We start from the raw sequence: 26,362 nt of genomic DNA on the forward strand, positions 1-26,362 counted from the left end.
CCTAAACCTCATCTAAAATCTAAACCATGGCTGGTCCCAAGCGTTTTAGATAAGGGACACTCAGTGTGCTGTCCAGTTTTGTGTAAACCCAACACGAGCCAGAGTCATATGGGAACAGGGACCCTCAGTTGAAAATATCCCTATCAGACTGACCTGAGAACAAGCCTGTGGGGCGTTTCCTTGGTTCATGATTGATGTGGGATGAACTAGCTCACTGTGGCCCATACCACCCCTGGACTGGTGGTCCTGGGTTCTTTGAGAAAGCAGGCTGAGTGAGCCATGAGGAGCAAGCCAGTAAGCAGCTCCCCTCCATGGCCTCTGCATCAGCTACTGCCTCCACGTTTCTGCCCTGATTGAGTTCCTGTCCTGACGTCCCCGGATGATGGACTTATAGTATAAGCTCTGAGATGCTCTTGTCCATGGTGTTTCATCACAGCCTTAGAAACCCTCACAGAGACACTGAACTCGCTTGCTGCAGGGGACACGAGTCAGGTAGTTCTAGGCATATAGCAAGTGTCAAATATAGTATGCCTAGATTCCAAATGGCACCAGGTCCTGTCTTTGAAATTCTATAGAAACAGTATCATATACCTCCAGGAATATCTTTCTTTGCTAAAATGATCAGACTTTGATTTGGCACATGTATTTACAGCAAAATACAGTATTCTTCCCCGTCCCCAAATTACCTCAAATTTGGTTATTATTATTTTATCTGAAAGGGGGCCTAATGATGGAGGAGGGTCATCTGTCTATCTGTTGCTTTTATTGGTTAATTAATAGAGAAACTGCTTGGCCTGATAGGTCAGAACATAAGTGGGTGGAGTAGACAGAACAGAATGCTGGGAGGAAGAAGGCAGTGAGGCAGACACTATAGCGCTCCTCTCCAAGATGGACGCAGGTTAAGATCCTTCCCGGTAAGCCACCACTTTGTGGTGCTACACTCATTAATAGAAATGGGTTAATCAAGATGTGAGAGTTAGCCAATAAGAGGCTAGAGCTAATAGGCCAAGCAGTGTTTAAAAGAATATAATTTATGTGTTGTTATTTCGGGTATAAAGCTAGCCGTGCGGGAGCTGGACGGGAACACAGCCCGCCGCTCCTACTACAGCCTAAGACAACATTGCTACACAAAATTAATTAATTGCGGTGCTTGAGATGGCCCAGAGTGTGTTACACAAGTGTTCCATCACTGAGCTGTACCCTTAGCCTGAAATTAATGTTTCTAAAGCAGGCAGATAAGTTAACAGGGTTCTAAAAGCACAGATTAAATTTCCTGTGAACTGATTGTGTGGCCTTTTCTCAGTCCCCTCTGTTGGGAATCATCTCTTCCTTACTTGTGGTGCTGTGGTGAGGGGCATGCAGAGTCCTGGCCTGGCCCGTGGTCCAGATGGGACAGAAGTCAGTGGCTAGTAACTGGAAGGCACTATTCTACTCCCGGAGAACTCATGCAATGATGTGTTCAGCAGAGCATCCGATATCTGGTGTGCCTGCGTGCGTGTGTGTGTGTGTGTGTGTATGTGTGTGTGTGTGTGTGGTTGCTAGCGTCCACATGGGATGCTCTCCTCTAGAGTTGTCCCAGTACACATCAGTTCTCTGAAATCTGCTCTGAACTAAGTGCTCAGGAGTCCTGGAGGGGGCGGCTGCCCTTATCCAGGCCCTGAGTGATAGGAATGGCCTCTCCTTGCTTCTAGCCACACCAAGAGCATTTTGAGATAAGGTTCTAGGGAGGGTAAATACCCTTGGGGCGGGAGGAGGCTGTGGGAAGAGCAGAGTCAAGAGTAGCTTGTGGGAAGGTGGGTGGAGTGGGCAGGATTTTGTGGGCATGGAGTAAGTTACTCCAGCTACTCAGTCATTTGAGAGTTCAGACATTGCTGATAGTTTTAGACTTTTCCTTTGATTTTATTTCCCACAGAATTATGGCCTTGAAACCGACAATATGAAGAACTTGGTTCTGAAATTGCGAGCATCTTCCCACAACTTGCAGAATTACATAAGTAGCCGGCGGAAGAGTCCAGCCTACGATGGGAACACGTCCCACAAGCCCCCCAACGAGTTCCTGACTTCTGTAGTGGAGCTCATTGGCGCTGCCAAGGCCTTGCTGGCTTGGCTGGACCGGTGAGCTGTGGTGCAAAGCTTCCTGGGGCTCTTGGAGGGCCTGAGATGCTCAGAAGCCTCAACTCCGCCTCAGGAAGAGGAACCATTGTTCCTTGGGTTGCCTCTCCCTGGAATTCAGGGGTCATTGGTCAGAGGTAGATCTTAGGGCTCCTTTGGAAGTTGCTCTGAAGGTCAACAGCAGGAATGAATGAACCCAAGTTCAGAGGGAGTGGAACTGCCAGAGGTTTTTTTTACTGAGATTAAACATTAGCACTGGAGTATGTGGTTGGTATGAAGCCATTCGTGGACTTGGCTTGGCTCATTTCGGTTGTATTTTTTTGTCTTTTTTTTTTCCTATTCAGATTCCTGATTTTTTTTTAAAGTAATGCAATATTTTTATTAATTCTTTGTGATTTTTCAGACAGTGTGTCTTGTTCATATTCAACCCCCATTCCTCCCTCCAGCTAGCTTCTCCTAGATTCACCCTCCCTTCCCTACCCCTCCCTTTGTGTCCTCTTCCAGTTTTCCCTGAGCCTTAGCTGTAGGGGCTGTGTTGACAGGGTGTCACTTGGGGGCAGGTACCCCATGGTCAGTTGATCTCTGCATTCTGACCAGTTGTGGTTTTCTATAATGATTTCTGTCTTCTGTAAAAGAAGCTTATTTGATGAGGGTTGGGAGCTGCACTTATCTGAGGGTTTAAGGACATGCCTTTTGAATGCACTTATACTGGCTTGTAAGAGATTATACTGGCTTAGGAGACTGCAGTAGTGGGTTCTCCTCTGGGTTCCATGGCCTCACCAGTCACAGGTAGTTGGCTAAATTTACACTGTCAGGCATGACATCATTTCTCTTGAGCAGGCCTTCCATCCAACTGGACAGCTGCTAGTTACTTCCAGGGTCTTTCAGAATATTTTACCATGGGGTGATTGTTGTGGGTCATAGGTGATCTAACTGGATCCTACTATTGATTGCTCTTCGCTCTTGGCAATGTGTACGGCCCCTTATGATAGATGAGCTGGTTCTCAGCGTCAGATCTCTCTATATTATGTGTTGAGAAGAAATAGCATCATGAAAGATAAGCCAGCCTGTAGTATAGCCATGTATGCCAGCATCTATGGTGGGACGCACAGGGATTTCTTTCTCCATCATCATCCCCTCAGTAAAGAGAGTTCTGTTCCTTCCTAGGGCTCCATTCACAGGGATCACGGATTTCTCTGTGACAAAGAACAAAATCATCCAGCTGTGCCTGGACCTGACCACGACAGTCCAGAAGGTCAGTAATGCATCATCATCGATTTTTAGAACTTTCTCCTCTTCTTCATTTTTTTCCCCAAAGGTTCGTGTGTGGGTACAAAGTGTCTCATCCTCCCCCTCATCACATATGCCCAGGGTCTAGAAGAGGGCATTGGATCCCTTGAAGCTGGAGTTTCAGGTGGTTGTGAATCTCCCAGTTTGATTATGGAAATAGAACTTGGGTTCTCTGTGATATTAGCAAGTGCTTTAACCAGCAAGCCATCCCTCAGTCTCTTCACTTTGTTTTAAACTTTGTGATTTGATATCTATTTCTATCGATGATCTGATAAAAACAAAGATATCCTTCCCTTATTTCTGACCATGCAGTAACAGATGCAGGTGTGTGTATGTGTGTGTGTGTGTGTTTCTCTGTAACAGAGTGAAATATGGCTTTGTTTATGAAGTTATTTGAATTTGAAACACATGTGCTTTGGACCTAGGGTCTGACAGATACACAGAGACACTCTATGATCTGTGCTTTTGCGTATGTATATGATGTATAAGGTAATTTTGATGGGAAGAGTTGTAGAGAGAGCCCACCCTTTGGGGGCGGGACGGCCTTCTTCCTGTCTATAAATTGGGGTGCACAAACGCTGGTAACCCCTTCTTCCTGTCTCCTATTTCTGGGCATCGCGGGAACTTCGGTTGCGTGAGTGTACTATTTATATTAAAGTTGCTTTTATTTTATACCAATTGGCCTGTATTAATTCGATCCGCCTTCACTTGGCGTTCCAACGTTGTGGCCCCGTACCCGCTCCAGGACCCAGGCGCTGGCCACAGCCGCCCCGCGGGTCCCGGTTTCAGCCAGCGCTGCAAGGGGGAACCTAGTGCAGCTTTGCGAGTGAGATTGGTCGCTGGAGGAAAGCTTTCCACACCGACTCTGCTCGCGACTCCCTGTGTGACATTGTTTACAGATGAAGATCATTGTCTTTATATATTGCACAGTTGTTTATTCTCTTAGTTTTCAAGTTAGATAGGCATTGAGAATTATATGTTTGTCATGTTTATTTTTAGGTTAATCAGGTCTTCTAGTTACCTAGAGATTATATTTAGTATAGATAGTATAATCTTCAGCCTTTTTAAAGAGCTGTAGAAAAATGGCCTTTAATCTAACCTAGAATTCTGTGCCTATGAGACACAATTACTCCTGGCAACGCCACTCTACTCCCGAGAGAACCTTGAGCACCAAAGACACCCCACTGGGAGCTTGTCTTCTTGGCAGAACTGGCCTTTGGGTTAAGAAAAGCCCATACCTCAACTACTGACAAAGATATGAAACCGGATTGTCTTATCTTGCCAAGACAAGGTAGGATAATTCTAAGAAAGTTTCTTGCATTTGATAATGGCATGTCAGTTATGTTAGGCCTTAGCCAAAGTTGGTTGACTCAACATCGCGAACGAGAATTTGGGTGATTGCCCAGGTAGTCAGTTGTCTCTGTCATTTTTGGCACATTTTGGATATTTCTCATTTGTTAAGTAACATTTATTCCCTTCTCAGATCTTTGACGGAGTTGAAGATTATATAATTGTAATTACTCTCTACATTATTTAGACTCCTTGAGATAGAGTGTCTGGTAAAACTTTTGTTCTCAATATTGTTTGTTACATTTATTATTTGTTATTATTGTTTATAGTTGTAGTTAGTTTAGTTCTGTCTTATTTAGACAAAAAAGGAGAGATGTAGAGAGAGCCCGCCCTTTGGGGGCGGGATGGCCTTCTTCCTGTCTATAAATTGGGGTGCACAAACGCTGGTAACCCCTTCTTCCTGTCTCCTATTTCTGGGCATCGCGGGAACTTCAGTTGCGTGAGTGTGCTATTTATATTAAAGTTGCTTTTATTTTATACCAATTGGTCTGTATTAATTCGATCCGCCTTCAAAGAGTGGTATCAGCTATGGTACAGGAGTGCCATGAAGTCTGAGACCAGGCCTGGATGGCAGACTATTTCTCCAGTGCCTACCTCAATGTTCTTTTCCTTTCCTGCTTCCCTCCCTTACTGTTCTGATTTGATTTATAACGGAGTTTAATTGCAATCCATTGCATCAGAGTGTAAGAGCCAAACAATGAGATTAGCAAGTGGGCCACGTTAGCTCAGAGGCGCACCTGTGTTATTCTGTGACAGGTCCTAGGTGGTGAGCCTGACGTGGACTGCCACTGTAGAGCATGGGAGAGCAGAGGGAAAGTGAGGAGGCAGGGGGCAGATGCAGTGGTGTTTGTTTTTACAGGCTCAGCAGGCTCTGCCTGAGCAGGTTAATGTTGGCTTTGCAGGCATTGGGACAGTTTCTTTGATAAATATTTGCTTGGCATCTGTGATTGCCACTGTTCTAGTCACTGGGGTGCCAGAGCGAATAAATGGACGAGATGTATGTGTCTCAATGAACTTAGTGTCTGGGGCACGGAGAAGCCAGAATTGAGGTCAGTGAGCAAAGTTACATGTGTATGAGGTTACATAAAGTTAGCGAGCCGGGGAGGGAGGGGCGCAGGATGGAGAGGCTAGATGGCTGGCATTCGTGGAATGACTGGCATCCATGGCTGCAGCAAGCTGCGTTGAGAAGATGACATTGGAATAATTGAACTGTGGAGGTGTGCTTGCCCGGCAGGGTGGGATCTTTTTGTATAGGTAGAGAGAGCGATTGATCAGTCTGCGCTGATGATAGGAAAAATGTAGTACCCTTCCAACTGGGAGGTCCAGGTCCAGTTGTGGTTGGGCTTCTGTTGAGTGTCCTTCTGCACTTGTTCCTGCCCACTGAGGCCTCATGGCACGTGGCACACGACGGAGGGTGATTTCCCACGTGCATTCAGTAGGGAGACGGGCAGCTGTTACTCGAGAAGCTGATGGAGTCGGTCTTTCGTCAGCAGAGATTGAACCCTGAACTCAGGGTCACGAGAGGCCCCATGCTTGATAGTGTGTGTGCATCATTCGCTTTTACTTCCCTGTGGTGCTCACTGGGAGAGTTAGTCTCATGGCTGAGAGCATATTCTTCATGGGTTCAAATCTCATCCCTACCACGGATTAGCCCTGAGCCCTGGACAAGTCATTTAAGATTGATAAGACTTCACTGTCTTAGCTGTAAGATGAGAACTCTGACGTCGTCCTCCTTATCGGATGGCCTGGTGGAATTCTTGTAAGTTCTCCTTCCCTGTCCCATTTGTGAGTCTCAAAGAAAAAAAAGGCAATATAAAAATGAGATGTGAAAATCCAGGAGTGATGGCACATGCCGTTAATTCCAGGACTTGGGAGGCAGAGGCAGGGCAGGTGGATCTCTGTGAGTTAGAGGTCAGCCTGCTCTACTTTGTGAATTTCAGGACAGCCAGGGCTACATTTTTTTTAAGATGTGAAGAAATGATGCTTAAAAAATTTTAAAGGCCAATATGTGCACATGTATATACACATATATACAAATATAGTCAGATGTTCATAAACTAGGTAAAGGAAGATGTAAGTATAGCTGCTAGTTAGAGAGAGAAATTGTTTTTTTCCTGGCAGGGAAAGGGGTAGACAGAGAGTGTAGGGAACTAAGCAAAGAAAGAAAGGGAGGGAGAGAAAGAGAATACGTGTGTGTGTGGGGGGTTATTTGCAGAAGTCATATATGTGACTGCATGCATCTAAAACTTAGATATAACAATTTGAACGAATGTGGGTTTTCTGTATGTGGTGCTAGGAGTAGAAGGTACGGCTTCTTCATGCACAGAGACATTGCTCACATGGCTAGTGTACTGAGCTAGACTCTCAAACAAAATATGAGGTTATTTATTTATTTATTTATTTATTTATTTATTTATTTATTGGTTTTTCGAGACAGGGTTTCTCTGTGGCTTTGGTTCCTGTCCTGGAAGTAGCTCTGTAGACCAGGCTGATCTCGAACTCACAGAGATCCGCCTGCCTCTGCCTCCCGAATGCTGGGATTAAAGACGTGTGCCACCACCGCCCGGCTAATATGAAGTATTTTAAAAATGTCATCTGCTTGTATGTTATAGAAAGCACAGCACTGCCTCAGAGAGTATACTCAGGCGGGAATATAAATATCTTGATTTTTGGATATTTTTGGGAAATATTATTTCCCAGTATCAGACTTGATAATTCAAGGAGAACTAGGGAAATATATATGCTGCCTTCATTTTCTAGAACTTAAGATTTTTTTTTTAATTTAACACATTTTTCCTAACTTTGAGTTTGGTTTTTACAATTCATTCATATGTGTATATAAAGGAATGAATATATATATATGTACACACACACACACACAAAAGAATATGTTTATACACGTGAATATGTATATGTATATATACATAAGCATATGTATATACGCACAAATATGTATATATTTATGTGAATGAACACCACACACACACACACCCCAGAGCAACCAGCTTGGTGAGTGAGTTTGGTGTCATTTCCAGTGCAGTGTAATGGCAGCTACAAGATGAACCATTTCAGAAGCTGCACCCTCTCTCTCCTTTGGTCCTCTCTTTTTCTTTGAAGTGGGGACGTGAAGGACTCGGGCTGTCGCTTCCTCCTCAGAGACAGGAGCATGTCTTGCTGGAGTCTCCATCCCTGCCGTGTCTACCGAGACACAGCTGCTCTCCCTTGCCCGCCTTTGCATCTCCTGTGAGCTGGCATCCTCTCTGCTTTTTCTCAGCATGCACATCCCACCTTGCAGTGGTGAACGCGCACAGTTGCAGTGGTGCTGTGCATTTCTGCTGTGGCCCACGCCAAGCACAGGACCAGCCCTTCTGTCCAGCGTTGAGGGGATAGGATGGGATGAAGGAAGCAGAGGCAGGAAGGGGTTGGGATCTGCATTTTCGGCTGGGCGAGCCCTTTGGACCACTTGAAGACTTAGAACGTTAGTGGTGCAAGAGCGAAGAGGCAGTGCCTGGAAACAGAGCAGTGGAACGGAGCGGGATGGAGAAGACACAGACACCCTTACTGAGTGGGAATTGCGTGTCAGGTGTGTCCTTATGCTTGAGCCCTGTGGTCACATTGAGTTCCCAACAGTTGTCCGGGTGTGGCCTTGCTATCTTATTTTACTGAGCAGGAAAGAGAGGCTGAGAGGTTTAGCAGGCCGTCCAAGGCTGCATCGTTCCTCAGGAGGTAGAATGAGAATAGGAGGCAGAGGAGACCCACCCGAGCGAGGACAAGCTGCTGGCTGCCCTGGGTGGTCCTGACTGCTGACCCAGGTGACCAAGGGCTGTCATCTAGCTCAGCTTCAGTGTGTGAGTCATGAGCGGGTGACTTGTTCAGTAACGTTTTCTTCCTTCCCCTTGCTACCATGCCAGATAATATGATGACGTCCTGCCTGCAGCTGTTTCCTTTCGGGGCAGGGAGGAATGGGTGTGGGGAGCCACCTTGCACTGGGTGGAAGGTGACACACTGGCCTGGATGGCTTGGGATTCTCACTTTTACCTATTAGTCAGTCTCCATGACAGGAATCCCGTTTATATCGATGGATTCCAAAGAATCAAATATCCAGGAACCAATAGATCACACCTCAACCTGGTGTAGTAGGAGTGGCCTTCTGACGAGGAGGCGGTCTCCAAGGAAGACTGAGACCATCTTTCTCAGACTGTTATATTCCATCCTAAGACCATGGGAGCGAACAGCCAGAGTTGCTGTCTGTAGCAGCTCTCTGTAGCAATAGTCGACGACCTGTTGTGGAAATAGATGGTTTAGTTCCTATGCGTGAAGCACAGGTAGAAAAACACACCTCTAAGCTGCAGTTACTCACGTTTACACAGTTGCTTGTGTAGCTTGAGTTTGTATTAGAGCCACACTTCGGGGGAAATGTATTTCTAAGTTTCTTATTTTTTTTCCACTAGGTTGCTTTTTCCTTGAGATTCAGCTTAATTTTGGGAGCAGTAAAATAGTGGTTATTGCGACTTCTATTTTTATCTGGTGGAGGAAAATTTTAAAGTTTTAAGAAGACAAGGAAATCCTGATTGTGAAATCATATAGGATCAGAACTGGTAGCTGTCCTCACTACTAATAGTCCAGAAAACTGACCTAGTAAACATGACGTTTTAGCCTAACTGAAAGCCATTACTTGTAAATTCAGATCTGATTGATATTTTAACCAATTTTTCAAGATTGGCTCAGTTAGGGTTGTACTCAGTAGCACAAAATGAACTCTAAAGAAACCAAGTAGGTCTCTGGGCCGAGAGCTGACTTAACATTTAAGAGTGCCTGTTTGATTCCCAGCATCCTCTTTGGTTCATAAGCACCACTACTCCAGTTCCAGGGGATTTAGCGCCCTCTTCTGGTCCCCAAGGGCACCAAGCATGCATGGCGCACAGACGTACATGCAGGCGAGACCACTCACACATATAATAAAATGAATACATCTAATTTTAAAAATTAACAAAGAAGAACCTGTTTTTTTTTTTCTGATTTCCTCTCATTCACCTTGTGGTCTGGGTTGAAATCCCCAGTGCAGATGGTTCTAGAAGGTCACCTGTGGGAGTCTCACGTTGTTAGTTTCACTTTTGTGGCTTCTGGAGAAGGAGGACAATGGTGACTCCTCTAATCGGCTAACCCTGCTGGCACAGTGTTCCAGGTCTTTGTTCTTTGGCTGAGAAAATAATGCCTCGCATTCCAGCCCTTTATTTAATGTCATCAATAGCATACCTCAAGACCACTTTTTTGGCAGTGTGTTAATGAATGTTTTGTTAAACTTTTTTCATCTTCTAAGGTCTGAAGTATGTGATTTAATCTCACTGGCGCTTAAAATAAACTTTTGTGGCTGAGTTTACCCAAGGCCTTATTTGAAAGTTATTCTTATAGGAAGGACTTGGGATAAGGGTTGCTGGCTTGCTTGTTGGCCCACAGCTAGCTGAGCCTGGGGTCACCTTGGGAACCATAGCCGGGACTGTCGTGTTTGTCATTACTCTTCAGATTGGACAGAAGGTAGATTTTTTTCCTTTTTTAATTGATTTTTATTGAGCGCTACATTTTTCTCTGCTCCCCTCCCTGCCTGTCCCCTCCTCCCTTCAACCCTCCCCCAAGGTCTCCATGCTCTCAATTTACTCAAGGAGATCTTGTCTTTTTCTACTTCCCATGTAGATTAGATCCATGTAAGTCTCTCTTGGCGTCCTCATTGTTGTCAAAGTTCTCTGGAATTGTGGTTTGAAGGCTGGCTTTCTTTGCATTATGTTTAAAAACCACCTATGAGTGAGTACATGTGATAATTGTCTTTCTGTGTCTGGGTTACCTCATTCAAAATAATGTTTTCTAGCTCCATCAATTTTCTTGCAAAGTTCAAGATGTCATTATTTTTTCTGCTGTGTAGTACTCCATTATGTAAATGTACCACATTTTCCTTATTCATTCTTTGGTCAAGGGGCATTTAGGTTGTTTCCAGGTTCTGGCTATGACAAACAATGCTGCTATGAACATCAATTGAGCATCCTTTGGATATATACCCAAAAGTGGTATTTCTGGGTCTTAAGGAAAGTTGTTTCCTAATTTTCTGAGAAATCACCACACTGACATCCAAAGGGATTGTACCAGCTTGCATTCCCAGAGTAGGTAGATTTTAATATGTAGTTTGGTAACAGGACTAGAACCCTGAGCCCTAGGTGTAGGGGTTGTGTTATAGATACATCAGTGAGGCTGAGTACCCCACCTCCCTATTCTCTGTATTGTTGTATTGGGACCAGTTGTGTTAAACCAATTTCTTTTTAAAGTTTTTCATTCTCACACTTATTTTTCTTATTCCCTTCTTTAGGATTGCCTCGTAGCAGAAATGGAGGATAAAGTTTTAAATGTGGTAAGTGTGTTTTTCTAAACGTTACTGTACAATTCATTTTCCAAAGGCCACAGGAATCATATTAATTACATGCACTGGCTAATTACGTCCAGATGAACTTTGAAATACTGGCTCTGGGGACTTGCATCTGTTAGTTTAGATGGAAGAGTCAAGGTTGTTTAACAAGACCACTGCTTAAGAAAACTCCTGTGCCTAATTGGCTATACTGGGGTCTCTGTTTCTGTTTGATTTTGCTGTTCTTTTTTCTTCTGGACATGCATGGGGGCACAGGTGTGCAGCAACTCCTTAGGGTGAGAGCGATGTGCATAGTTCATGGACGAACTATATTGATTTAGGAAACTACCTTGGCAGAAACTTTATGATGGGGGTGGGATATGTTCTGTGACTGTGTAAAGAGCATTCTGGAAGGATCCAGCCTCGCTTCCTCCTTTTGACACAAGCAGCCTGTGCCCTTTTGATAAAAACTCTCCTCCTGTTGAGTTGAGGAATTTGGCAATGAAACTGCTATAAATATATTTTCCATAAATAGGGAAGCTAAACAAAGCTAAAGGAATGTGCAGAAGTACCACCTCATGGATTCTCCACCTTGGAAAGAGAAGTCACCCTTCGGAATTTCCGGATGCCTTTGCTCATTTGATTTTGGAAGGGTAGATACTCTGATTGTGAGAATTATGTGCATAACCCATGGCCTCTGCCGGAAGACCACTCCCTGGGGGTACTCTCCTGCATCGGAAGAGTGACAGGAGGGGAGAGACCATGGGACTAATGAGACCGTGGGACTAATGATGCGAAATATGAAGTTATAGAACTGAGATGATATGGGGGAAATCTAGGTGATCTGGGGTTCAGAGGAGTTCTTAGATAGAAAAACAAAAGAAGAGTCTGTCAGAGAAAAAGTAATAGTGGATTTTATTAAAATCGGAAACTTGCCTCTGTCAGATTCACTGGGAAGACAGTGAGGTGCCAAGCCACAGGTGGAGGGAGAATATTTTAAAAACGTTTTACAGGACGTAGAATCAAAATATTCAAACCAAGTCTTAAAACTTGGTAATAAGAAAATGATCCAGCTAAAAACAGGTCTGAAGAAACACTTTACCCAAAGGAGACAGGGAGAGGACAGATAAGCACATGAAACATGGTCGTCTGTGATTAAGATATTACAGACTGCAATCAGGGTACACCGCTACATGCTTACTAGAGTTGGCTAAAATCCAGAAATGACAACAGCAAATGTTGACAACTATATGGAACATGGTCACTTGTTGCTCAGAGGGACGAACAATTGGAAAAACTTGGAGGACGATTTGGCAGTTACAAAACTAAGCGTATTCTAACTGTATGATCTACCAGCTGCACTGCTGGGTGTTTACCCAAAGGAACCGTAAACTTAATGTCAACAAAAATCTGCCCTGAATTGCATGTAATGTTTATAACAGCTTCATTCCTAATTGCCCTAAAATGGAAGGCGACAAGCTGTCTTTTTATAGGTGGATGGATAAACAAATATGCAATATTCATAGCATAGAATATTACCTAACAGTAAAAGAAATGAGCTATCAAATTGAGAAAAGAAATAGAGAAAATATAAATGCATATTGTTAATAATAAGCCAGTAATAAAGGACTGCGTATTATAATTCCAGCTGGTTGGTCTTCTAGAGAAAAAGCAAGGCCATGGTGACAGTGAAAAGTTCGTGCTGGCCGGGAGTCCAGGGTGAGGAAGGGTGGAATGGGTTGTGTTGAGCGTGTGGACACTGACGGCAATGGAATCCCCAATCGAATGCTTTAGTAATGGATACGAAACACTAAATGTTTGTCAAAGCCTTTAGGACATAGGCTGAAAAAGTGAATACTACTTAAAATTATGGATTTAAATCTTAGTTCATCAGCTTCAGAAATAAACAGCACTATATATAGAATAAACAACACTATATATAGAATAAACAACACTATATATAGAATGTTAATATTGGGGAAAGCTGGCACGGAGAGAGGAAGTCTGTGGAAATTCAATGCGTTTGTTGCTCGATTTCTTTCCCGGAACATTGCAAAACTGAATTTTATTAAAAATAAAGCAAATAACAATTACAATAACAAAACCCAATTGATATAGAGTGAGATTACCATGTTCTCCCTTGTCAATATTCAGTATATAAGAGCGTGTGTGGGGCCCTACATTAATGAGCTCTTAGGTGGCCGAGAACGTCTCCTTGGCTGCCAAAGGGGCTTCTTCCTGCCTTGTGTTTTGCAGTGGCCATAAAGGAATGATTATAAAGCCATTCATTTCAGAAAGCGCGAACAGTAGCAGCATTGCCACAGGCTGTAGACACGGAGTCCAAATGCCAGGCGTTCCCTGAGCGGGATTATCATAGCGGGGGCTGACCAGAGCCAGAGATTGATTATATGTGAGGTGTGTTTCTCTAAAAATCAGCTCGAGATAAACCTGGTTAATGATTGACCTCCCTCAATTCCAGGTCAAGGTTTTAAATGGCATCTGTGAGAAAATAATGCGCTCTACCACGGATCCTGTTATGAGCCAGTGTGCGTGCCTGGAGGAAGTTCACTTACCGAACGTTAGACCTGGGGAAGGCCTGGTAAAAAGTCTCTTGGTTTTTAAGCATTAAACTGTTCTCACTATAATGCTGAGTAGTGGAGATATATTATAACATTATAGCATTATATTATATTATATTATATTATATTATATTATATTATATTATATGTTAGGGACTTGCTGTCTTAAACTCTGTTAAGATAATTAATCTTTCAAGCATAAAAATAAATACAATTAAAAAACTCTACCCTCCCATCTTAACAGATTTATTTTTAGGGGTTAGCAATGCAAGGAAATATAAAACATTTCCACAAAGGAGAGATGGTCTTTGGGAACAAATTGGTATCTATTCTGGAAGTCTCTGTTAGCACTTGCGATGGTGTGAGGAAGCTGGTGGAAGGAAATGACTCCTAAGAAAATTTCAGAAACATTTCTTTCATCCCGGGTGAGATATGTTGCCTGCAGGTGACTTCTCTCACGGGATTAATTTGCAGAGCTGCAGAAGCCCGTGAGGCTCATTGGCTAGCCTGGGGCCTTCGAGTCAGAACTTCCATGTGGGCTTCCTCATAGGCCTGCTGAGCCGATGACCCCAGGCAATGATGCCAGAGCCCAGTGCTGAGAGCACAGAACTTACGCAGTGGGAGGCTCTAGCTCCAGATGCTAGTGACTCTGACGGTGATGGACATAAAGGAGAAAGTGGGAGTCATTGATGTATACATTGTTGTGAGACAGTCTCTTAAAATAGGAAAAAAAAAAAGACTCTCAACAAGCCCAAATTCTCAGTGGTTAGAAGTACACTCTTGCTTGACTCTAAAGTAAAGGGTGGATTAGCTCAAGTCTAAAGTAGGAGATATTCCTGGGTTGAGTTGCTTGTAGACAAGGTTGAATCAGATCCGTGCCCTGAGTGGGCTGAGATGCCCATAGAGATACCATCGTGCTGGCTGGGGGAGGGACCGACAGTCCTGTGGGACAGAGGCACAGTGACTGTGGTTTGAAGCCCTTGAGAGTATGCTGGGAACCACAGCGTTTTAGGATTTGTTGAGATTGTTTTGGCAGTGGTATCCGTTACAGAGCAGGACAGGTTCAGTGTAGATAATCAGGTAAAACTACTCTTTGGTTCTGTCTGCCCTCCTTTTTTCTGTATCCCCTCATCTTGTAATAGTTTATTAAGAACACTGATTTTTGGCTTGTCAAGCTGTAGATATATTTATCTATCAATGTGGTATTTTGCCCAAGTGTGCCTAAAGGTATCCTTTTGGAGAGCGTATTTATTCCCCCATCCTTTGGCTTTCCCTAAGACAGAGCGATGGCAGGTACTGATTTGCTGTCCGTGGTGTTCACGTGCTTCCTCTGCAAGCCCATTCTGCATTACAATAGGCTCTCATAAGTCACCCCATGTGTACAACTGGTACCCGATGGAGCCACCTGCATTGTTTCCCTGGGAAAAAGCAATGGTCAGAAGAGGATCCCTTATTTGAAATGCTTGGCTCCCTGAGCAGGCCTGAGAAAACTCCTCCACCTTAGAGTCGTGGCAGAATCCTGTGTGCCCAATACTCACATTATAATATCAAAGAGATGGCCCATCTGATCTTTTCTGCTGCGGTTCAATAGTTCACTTCTCCCTCTTGATGCCCTTTGGATTGAGTTTCCTGGTGTTTTGAAAGCCTAAAAAAGCTCCCAGTGTTCCAAAGCGACTGCTTTGAAGGTCTGTGTGTCACTGCAGCTCTCTGAATGCTGGAATAATGAGTTGATATGTTGGTGACTCCCTCCAGGGAATGTACATCAAATCGACCTATGACGGATTGCATGTGATTACTGGAACCACAGAAAACGTAAGTGTGCATCTGTGAGGCATCAAAGCCCTTGCGTGCTCAGACGCGTTTGTCACAGCTCTGCGCTTTGGGGTTAAGTGTGGTTATGATGTTATCTGTGTGAGATGCGTGAGAGCTGGTGCGATGGCCTGTTGTGTTGTCAAGTCGCCTTTTATTGCTCTGCTTCTTTTTTTTTTTGTCTCCACCTTTGTGCTAATTATTCCTTTTGCACCATAGAGGTGTAAACCCCAAAGTACAAAAATAACGATCTCTTTGTTGCTGTTGTTGTGAGTCACTCACAGTAGAATTGGAGTTGGTGGCTATATGTATAGTGTGTGTGTGTGTTTGTGTGTTTGTATACATCTTTGTGTGTGTGTGTGTACACTCATATATATGGCTGTGCATTTGTATGGAGGACAGAAGTCAATGTTGAGTGCTTCTCTCAATTGCCTTCTACTTTATTTTATTTTATTTTTTTTAAATTTATTTATTTATTATGTATACAATATTCTGCCTGTGTGTATCTCTGCAGGCCAGAAGAGGGCACCAGACCTCATTACAGATGGTTGTGAGCCACCATGTGGTTGCTGGGAATTGAACTCAGGACCTTTGGAAGGGCAGGCAATGCTCTTAACCACTGAGCCATCTCTCCAGCCCTCTACTTTATTTTTTGTGGTAGGTTGTCACTGATTGGCTAGATTGGCTGGCCAGCAAGACCCAGGAATTTTTGCATGTCTGCATCCTTTGACTCTAGGATTATAGGAGTGTACTTCCGTGCCTACCTTTTTACCTGGATGCAGAAGATCTGAACTCAGGTCCCAGGTGTGCATGGCAAACACTTTACCCACTGAGTCATCTCCCCAACCCTGAGATTGCTCATTATCGTCTCTAACATTATGAATTTGAAAAAGTAGAGCTAGGTAAATGTATTTTCTTTGCAACCTTAACTATGGCTAGCTTTTGAATGACATTGGCATGAAGTAGGAATATTTCACCAATTTCACCAGCTACCCTGTGCTATCAGTCTGTGTAATCAGCCAATGGAGGAGAAAATAATTCCAAATAATAGGGGGAAATTTGGGAGTTTTTCCCTTTTCCAGTGTGGTGGAAATGTGTGTCTAATTTAAGTTTCATATTAGCCCCTTTGGTAAAATGTGGCAGAGCTTTGATGAATGCTTGCTACAGCTCTTGAGTGTCACAGTTAGAAAATGACATTGCTGAAGGTAGCAAGTAAATTCTAAATCAATCATGTAGCTCTGATAGACAAATGGGTGTAAGATGGTGTGCTTTAAATATTCACTGTTGGAAATAAAAAAGATCCTGAGAATCAAAAGAGATTTTCAAGTTAATTAAACTTGGTGTCTGTGTGTGTGTGTGTGTGTGTGTGTGTGTGTGTGAGTGTGCGCGCACGCATACTTGCGAGCATGTGCCTGGATGAGTTTATATGCATCACAAAAATGCAAGTGTCAACAGAGGCCAGAGGGAGTCAGATCCCCAGGAACTGGAGTTATATGTCATTTGGTGGTGTGAACCTGCCTGATGTGGGTGCTGGGAACCAAAGCCGAGTCCATTGTAAGAATAGTAAGTGCTCTTAACCGCTGAGCCATCTCTCTAGCCCCCAAAAAGAATTTCTATACCATCTTACCTGATAGGTAATAATGGCCCCGGAAGTTTTCATTTTCATTCGAACATGCTTCCAAAGGAAACAAACAAAATCCTTTATATAATTTGCCTCCACTGTTGGAGAATTGGTGGAGACCCCACCACCACAACAAGAAGAGACTCAGGTGCGACTTTGTACAGTGTTTTTGGGTTGGAGGGACACAGAAGGATGGTGACCATCTCAGTCTTCAAGACTGAAGTTATGCTGTTTGGCTTGGCCAGACTTGGGCAGTTCCAGACTCACTCTGGTCTTGAAGCTGAGTTACTGTACGGTAAATGTGTGATGTGTTCAATTGGTGCCAACTGGAGGCTCAGGTCCTGCTGTTCCCCTCCTCTACCCCCTTTCATTTAAAGATGAATGGGAGACTATAAACAATGCTGCCTTAGAATCTGATGAAATGTCAGGTATGAATAACTGTATATCTTTCCCAGATTCCTACTGGAATCACAAACCAGGGCAGCAGACCTAGGATTTCCCTGAATATAGTCTGCTCTAGGATGGAGTGGAAGCTGTTCTAGGGGGGTTACGTACAATACTTAGAATCTTGTTAAAGGTTAAGGAAAAGCAAAAGCTCATTTAATTCCTTTGTGGTAATCCATTAAAATTTAATCCATTAAAATATTAAAAATATTGTCCATTACTTTAGTCTTTCAACACGCATTTATTGAGGGCCTGGCATGCGCTAGACCCTGGACTCAGCCTTGTAGCTTGGCTGGGAAGTAGTCATCTCTCACCTCTGAGGGTCTGGGTGCTGTCTCCGGATTCATAGATATTTTATACTTGCTTGGCAGTAGAAAATGCCAGCTCCAGATCAGCTTTTCAACCGCCAACAGGTAACCGTAACTTCACTTAGGGTGTTTGGCTGAAGGGGAGCAGTGGTGGACAGAGGTCACCCTCTGCTTTGCCAGTTCATGTGCTTCCACCCGGGCTCCGGGCTGACACCAAGCCAGCAGGCCATTCTTAGCAAGGCAGTGCATGTTTTGGGGGTGACCTCAGCAGTCAGGGTCGGGCAGATCATTCCATGGCATGCTCTATCTGGCTTCTTTCTGGATGTTGCGATCTTACTCAAGAGCTTGAACAGCCCTTGAGATGAAACGGGAGCGGGACGTGCTTCAGAAGAAAGGGGCATTGTTCTTCAGGTCATCACCTCTCTGAGCGCACACCGCAACAGGCTTCATCTTTTTGTAGTCTGACTCACGGGGGAGATAGGCAAGAGCTCCTGACTTGGGGAAAATTTTGGTATCAGGCTCTCTGTTTATCAGTTTTCTGCCAATCAGCCCTAAATCCCTTGATGGGACATTTGAGAAATGAAGACGTGGGATGCTTCGGAAGGGAAGTCAGTTGAGGACAGTAGTTCATGCGATTTAAGATCGTGTCCCTATAAACAGGGACTTCCTGGCCTTGGGGCTCTGTCTTAGAAAATGAAGCATACCTCAAATGAGTCCCCAGCTCATGGAAGTTAAGATGGTGTTTGATGGGGGTCAGACTGAAGTTCAGCAGTTGACACTCTGGTGCAGAAAGGAGCATTCGTATTTAAGAAGCAACCGAGGAGGAGGAGACACCATGCTGGTGTCTTCTCCCAGTGTCAAGTTGGTTGCTAGTCTCAGTTGAGGCACTGCTGTTGTTATGGCAACAGATGAGCTATTTTGAAAATAACCAGCATAGTTACCTGCGCCTTCAAGCAGAGGCAGTGTTTCCACAGTTTAATGCTGCCGCCTAATTTCTTGTTGAGCCTATCACCGCAGTGGAGTGAGAAGAATCCAGCAAGTGTGTTTTGAGTTTGCTTGCCCGTCCCCCATGCTCAAAGGTGCTATTTTGGCTTCCCATAGCTGTAAATTGGAGTTTCACCCACTCATATATGTTACAGAATTAAATACGCTGACCTAGATAGTGTTTAATTAGAAACCCAAGGCTCATCTTTCCCTCCTCCTCATGTGATAGGTCTTAAACAGAAAGAGTTTTTGTTCACTTAATGAGCAAGAATATTCTAGGCATCACATTTGACAGGTGGCTTATATCCTTTTATGGATTTCTTTGTTGTAAAGTTAAAGCAGTGCATAGTTAAGGAGGGATAAAGCATACATTTTTTTTCTTTCTTTCCTCTCTAAAAAAAAAAGATTTATTTGTATTTTGTGGGTATTGGTGTTTTGCCTACCTGTGTGTGTATGGGGATGCCAAATTCCCTGGAACTGGAGTTACAGACAGTTGTGAGCTGCCTTCTGGATGCTGGGGAATTGAATCTGGGTCCTCTGGAAGAGCAGCCAGTGCTTTTAACCACTGGGCCATGTCTCTAGCCTCTCATTTTTTTTCTTTTTAGAAAGTTTCCTGCATGTATCATGTGTATATGTGGTATATACATGTATGTATGTATGTTTTTATGTGTGCGTGCATGTGCATACTCTTTTGTGTAAATATACCAGTGTGCTTCTGGATGTGTGTGTGTGTGTATGTGTGTGTGTGTGTGTATTCCTGTGAGTGTGGGTGTGCACATGCTACACTGCGTGTGTATGTATGTGGGGGTCACAGGACAACCACTGGTGTCAATTCTTGCCTTTGACCTTGAGACAGGGTCTCCTGTTGTTTGCCACTTGCACCCCAGGCAGCCTGGCCTGGGAGCTTCCAGGTTCCTGTTTTTGCCATTTATCTTACTATGGACACAGAATACTCACACCCTTCCCACGTCCAGTCTTACTGAGGCCCTGGGCGCCTGAATTTCTGCAGCAGGTTGAGCCATCTTCCAGCCCTAGATTCTTTTTCTTAGGAAAGCTGCACTTATAACCTGATGATGAAAACCTTTTTCTTTATAGAAATAAAATTTTTGTTTACATTAACTTCTTATTTTCCTGGCATTGTGGTCATTTGTGTAAGGAGACAGAAAGCAGATTTATGTCTATTAATGATCCCAGTGATCCTCACATGTTAAATGTTCCATCTGCTTCTGAAAAGTGAGCGGTAATGGAGACAAGTGCCAAGTTCTCTACTTATTTCTTTATTTTTAGTGGAACTTACCGCTTTTATCAGCTAGCCATTTCAGCAACAGACTCTCACATTTCATCACCTAGATGAACTCAGGTGTTAACGCAGAAGTCATGCGGTACAGCCAACCTCATAGCAGACCACACGAGACTCATATGCCAAGACCCACGAACCACTTTCATATATCGTTTTTATTTTTTCTTGAGAAAGTTTTATTCTGTTGGCATTGTCTGCAGAAGAAAGAGAGTGCCAAACACCTAAGCCAGTTCTCTTTGTTTCTATGTAGTCTCCTGCAGACAGGTCTCAGAAGATTCATGCTGGTGACGAAGTCATTCAAGTTAATCGGCAGACGGTGGTGAGTTCATTTATTGGGGTGCAATTTTCCCTCAGTAACTTAATATTTATATTTAAAACCCTGTGTGTTTCTGTGCCCACACACACACACACACACACACACACACACACACGTTCATGGAGGCCAGAATTAGGTATCAGGTCTCCTAGAGTGGTATTTATAGGGAATTGTGAACTACTCAATAAGGGCGCTAGAGATCGAACTTTAGTCCTCTGCAAGAGCAGCTAGTGCTCTTAATGTCTGAGCCATCTCTACAGCCTCTATATTAAAAAAAAAAATTAATGCCTTGTACCCATTTTTTTTTTCAGTGTCTGAAGTAGAGCTTAGATGAATATATTTGTACTGATGTGTTTGCTCATAACTTGACTTTCTTTAAGTTCAGGCATTGGGTTTTCATGGCTCACAAGCAAGTCTTTTCCCCTCATTCAAGGTCGGGTGGCAGTTGAAAAACCTGGTGAGAAAGTTGAGAGAGAATCCCACGGGTGTGGTGCTGCTGCTGAAGAAGAGGCCCACGGGCTCTTTCAACTTTACTCCGGCCCCCCTGAAGAACCTGCGGTGGAAGCCGCCCCTCGTGCAGGTATCTGTGGCCATTCATCTAGAATGACCTTCATCTAGAATGGACTTTGTCTGAGGCCTCCCTCCTCTCAGAAAAAGGGTTAAAATTAAGGGTGATCAGCTTTAGAAGCTGGCTTGCCTGCCATTATTCCCTAATCCTGCTTGTATGAAAACGTAAACTTGAGGCTGTTGGAGAGCAGTGTGCTTGCCACTTGCCATATGCGGCTGTTTAAATAATTGAAAGGCCAGTTCCTCCTCCTCACTGGCCCCCTTCCAGGTCCAGAATAGTCATCTATAGGCGCTGCCACAGTGGACCACAGAGGCAGAAGGCTCGCTTTAGATCACCTCACTTGTTTTCAGCGTGTTCTGTGGCTTCTGGGGAGACACGAACAAGTGTCCATTTACCCCAGGTAGGGCATCGGGGGCCCAACCACAGAAATCATTCCACCTTCGTCTAGCTGAGGGAGACAGTCAGTTTATTGCGGTCGCTTCCAGGATCTGGTGGTGACTCAGAGGCACCTTTGCCATTGAAGAGCCCACCCTAACATGAGTGACAGCTCACTAAAAACATATCTGTAGAATTCCCCGCATGGCTGGCAGGCAGCTTTGTCAGCCGTCAGAGTGTTTCTTCTCTCGATCAACTGTCGCTGCCTGTGCAGAACCCACAGACCCACACAAGAGCTCATCCTGTCTCTATCTCTAGTCCAGAGCATTCTGTACCTTCATCTGGCCTCTGTGGACACTGCATGCGTGTGGTGCACTGGCTTGCATGCCAAAAAAAACCACTCATATACATACAATCAAAAATGAGAGAAATGAATCCACACACAGTAACTACATACACATGTACTGCACGGCGCAGCATTCTGAAATTTGTATTGTCGTTAATGTACGTATGACCTCACACACCGTTGTTGTTGGTGGAAATATTTTCGTCTATTCTCCAGCTGTTTTCAGGAATGCACTTGGTGTTAACTGTTGTCATCATGTCTTACACTAGAGAGTTGTGTGTGTGTGTGTGAGAGAGAGAGAAGGGGGCTGCATTTGTGAGGTGCCTCTGACTCATGAGAAGGAAGGTGGGTGGGATCTGAACTGACAGGTGAGGGTGCTTCTTAGTCTTTAAACCCACGCACCCCAACCCCCAACAAGGACATGTGGCCACCAGGCAGAGGTTGGCTTAGGTTAGCTTCTTAGAGGCAGCGTTGTGATTCCTGTCAGAGTGATGTTTAAGGGCAGGTGCTGCAAGGGAAGACGGAGGCAGATGAAGAGAAACAAGTCCAGGCATGGCCCCCTCTCCAGGACAGAGGATCATGTGTAATCAGGCAGCTGCAGGCCTGCTGACCCTTCTTGGGAGAAGTACCTTTGTGTGCTGAGAGCCATTCTCCAGAGAGGGGCTGGCTGTGAGCTTTCGGCAGTTACTGTGCCCAGAAGCTGTGGACTCAGATCTCAGTCTGGGGCCTCCGAGTGTCACTCACAGCCTCTTCTGCAAAGAACACCTCAAATTCTCTAAGTTGGCTTGGTCATTTGGGCTCTGTAATAGCAGAGATAGGGTACCAGGCTAAGGGCGTGGACTTTACCCCACAGGCCAGGTTGACGCCTAGTTTTATATTTTTATCTGTGTTACTTTGTTATCGTTGCCATAACAAAGTTGTACAGGCTGAGTGGTTGGGGTTCAAGGTCAAGGTATGCAGGGTTGGTCTCTTGTGAGGCCTTACTCTCTGGCTTGGAAATAGCCCCACTTTCTCTCTGTCTTTACATCCTCTCTGCCTGAGTCTTCATCTTGTATGGACACAGTTGGATTGAGTGCATACGGATGTCCTCATTTTAACTTGGTCACCTCTTTAAAGATGTGTTATTCAAATACAGTTACATTCGGAAGTACTGGAGCAGGGGTCATAAGACCCCAACATGGGAATTTTGAGGGTGAATAGTTCAGCTCATGACAGTATCCTAGACATTATGTAGGAGGCTCTGTGGATGCCCGGCTGTAAAGTGGTGAGGTTCTGAGCAGGGCTAGTAATGAGGTGGTTCAGATGAGTGACTAATGATTTGAGAGACCTTGGAGGTGATGCCCTGCTTGAGTCCCCAAGCAACACTGCATGGGTTAACATCCCAGCTCTGCCAGGCATCATCTCGGAGCTTTGAGTGAGCTACTCCGTCTCCTAAGCCTTACTTTCCTAACTATTGCTGTTGAGTATTAGAAAAGGCTTTGAGGGTAAGCACGAGGGAGTCTTTGCTATGGGAGAAGCAGGTGTCAAACGTGGTGGGAAACTTGACCAAAATTAGAAAGCTGAGAAGAAACCATTACGAAGGGAGAGACAGATGGCAGGCGCGGTGAGCGTGGCAGTTCGGGGTGGCAGAGGAAATCCGCATGGACGTGTTCCGATCAGAGGGAGAATTCGGTATAATAGAGGCTAGTTCATTCCTTGACTTCTAGAAATGGGCTTTGGCAGGGGACACACTTCATTTTCGCTCCATTCATGGCATGCTTCCTTACTGTGCAGTCTGAGATGAGGAGCTGGGGGGAGATGGAGGCACGTTTTGTTTCTGACCCAGGGAAGCAATCACTATGAAGATGTTTAACTCCTATGTGGCTCAGCTATCAAATGCTATTGTGATGTGTCCAGTCTGTTTGCAGATTATTAGCACTGGGAGACCAGACTGTAGGCTTGCTCAGCTCCTGAACCTGGGGGAGTTTATCCAGTTCAGTCTTCAGTGGTCACTATGCCTCGATGCCCAGCACGATGGCATCCCTAGGAGGAATGTCACCTAATTCTTCCCAGTAACTTTAGTGTTGGCCTTCACACAAAAGATGGCCACCATTCTGTTTGCATCCTGACAAATGAGGGTTTCCCTAAACAGAAGTCATCATTCACGTTGGGATTTTGGGGGAGAAAACATCTTATAGGAGGGCTCCAGAATACTTGTGGCTCACAGGATTTTGAGAATATGGATTTTGGCTCTGTGTTTCAGATATGAGGATTCATTGATTTATTGGATATCAATGAACTGGGTTGGAGAGATGGTTCAGTGGTTAAGAGCACTGCCTGCTCTTCCAAAGGTCGCGTTCAATTCCCAGCAACCACATGGTGGCTCACAACCATCTGTAAGAGATCTGGTACCCTCTTGAGGACTTATCTGGTCAGTAGTCCTCATCAACTTAGATCATGAAACCCATTACGGACAAATTCAGCAGAACTCCCATATACGGCTGCCCATGCATGCTTCAGCATTGCTAGGGCATAAATTTCAAATTTCACTCATTCTGTATTGAACTGAATTGAGGGCTCAGGTTGGGAGATTATGCTAGAAGTCTGGACAAGGCCCATGCTTCTGTGCCTTTGTATCCCTTCTGAATGTCTGCTTTGACTCTCCTGGTGGACACAGTTCTTGAGGACATGGTCCACACTATTGAGTCCTTCCTAGACTCTGGAACCCATTGCATCTCTCACAATCTGAGGTCCAAAAACAGTGCTTCCTTTTCTCCAAGTGTCTACCATAGACTTGCTGGCCTTCACCAGTGGTTCCCATAGCAACTGTGAGGGTCTTTGCTGGTCGACCTGGTTGGTTGATGCCATTGTTAGATTGTAGCAGAAATAAGATAGACGGTCTCATAAGAGATTTTAGAGTGCAAGTCCTTTCCGCTTGTGCAAGACTTGCAGAAGATCGAGCCAGCTAGAGTCCCAGCATGGATCACCCCGCACGTGATGTCTTACCTCTCTCTATCTGAGGGGCCACTGCAATGGATGGTTGCTGGGAGGAGAGTCAGTGTTCCTCAGGGATGGGGTCCTGCATAGGCTACCCAGCTCCAGTAGATAGTCTTACATCTGTACACATACAGGCAACACCAATGACCATGAAGTTAGAGGTAGGTGACAGAGGAGGAATGAGAGAACGAGAAGTTGGGAGGGAAAAGAGAAGAAAGGATAAGGGAGGGAATGGGGACGGATTGGATCTAAACATGTATATGTATGAATATTAAATATTTAATAAAAATGTAAGCCCTTTGAGATCGGTAACATAATTAAAGTTAAAACAAACTTTAATTTTTTTTTTTTTAATTTAAAATGTGTTTGTACTGTAGGCATGCATTGCTAAATTCAGCGGAGTGAGTCGTGCATTTACTGTATGGCAAGCATGTCTTATGCCCTCTGTGTGTGTTATCTTAGTGTCCACAGCTGGCCAGCTGGACACTGCCCCTGTTTGCATCAATTACCCTTTTTATAGCTGAGACACAGAGAAGTTGAGTGACCTCCTCAGCAATGCACAGCTCATCAGACGGGTAGCCAGGTCGCACCCAGAGCCCCAAGGCCTAATCTGCCAGACGCTGCTGTGCGCTTTTCTCAACCAGCAAGACTATTAGTGCCAGTTTTACAGAGGAGGCATGGATTTTTTAAGTGTTTTTCTTCAAACTAGAGTTAAACTCCCACGTCTTCTACAAGTCCTCTGTGAGTTGATTGCCTCATGGAAGCGTGGATGTTGAGCCTTGTTAGTAGCAGCCATGAGTGTGTGAGTGAGCTCTGTCACCGCTTGTACTCAGGGCTGGCTTGGTTTGGGGTGGGGGAAATTCTACCAAGAGTAATCTCCAGGTTGATCTTTTCACTTCTTGTGTGACTCTCATTGCAGACTTCACCCCCACCCACCACCACGCAGTCCCCAGAGAGCACCATGGATGCCTCCCTGAAGAAGGAGAAGCCAGCCATTCTTGACCTCTACATTCCTCCTCCTCCTGCTGTCCCCTACTATCCCCGGTACGTTGGCCCCCATTTCATAGGGTGGTCTGGCTATGTCTACATGGTTGATGCTGGGCCAGGAAGCCACTTTATATAACAAGATCTGACTCACTGTGTGGGATGGCAGAAAAGAGTGCCAACATACCTTTCTTGTGAAAAATTTACAGAAGTCTATGCTTTGGGGGCCTTGGAAGGGGCTGTTCGGGGACCCCTGTAGCTTAAGCTATGTCAACTCCATGATAAATTCATTTGTAGGGAAGAAGCTAAAAACATTTGTGTGAGAATCATTAAAATTGTTGCCTGGTTTTGCCAAGAAAGAGGTATACACTTGTGCGTGCAAGCACACACATACATAAACACAGGTTCACACACAGGCACACACACAAATACAAAAAACACATACATGGGTCCACACAGACGCACATATACACACAGGCACACACATACATATGTATACAGACATACAAACACACATATATACATGTATATGCACAGACATACATGTGCATATGCACATACAGATATCCCCACCACACATATATACAGACATGTATATACATATACATA

The 26,362-nt window shown here is 44.5% G+C and overlaps 1 protein-coding gene across 1 annotated transcript in view; it reads left to right on the forward strand.

Annotated features, from left to right (window-relative positions):
• Positions 1-26,362, forward strand: part of Cnksr3 (CNKSR family member 3) — a 104,188-nt gene that overhangs the window by 62,542 nt on the left and 15,284 nt on the right. Inside the window, exons 3-10 of the mRNA XM_005363417.2 lie at positions 1,913-2,115; positions 3,280-3,367; positions 11,108-11,149; positions 13,623-13,742; positions 15,475-15,534; positions 20,439-20,507; positions 20,938-21,084; positions 25,689-25,813. Coding sequence (XP_005363474.1) covers positions 1,913-2,115; positions 3,280-3,367; positions 11,108-11,149; positions 13,623-13,742; positions 15,475-15,534; positions 20,439-20,507; positions 20,938-21,084; positions 25,689-25,813 — 854 coding nt within the window. The remainder of the gene's footprint in view (positions 1-1,912; positions 2,116-3,279; positions 3,368-11,107; positions 11,150-13,622; positions 13,743-15,474; positions 15,535-20,438; positions 20,508-20,937; positions 21,085-25,688; positions 25,814-26,362) is intronic.

This window comes from Microtus ochrogaster, linkage group LG9, assembly GCF_000317375.1.
Source record: "Microtus ochrogaster isolate Prairie Vole_2 linkage group LG9, MicOch1.0, whole genome shotgun sequence".
NCBI lineage: Eukaryota > Metazoa > Chordata > Mammalia > Rodentia > Cricetidae > Microtus > Microtus ochrogaster.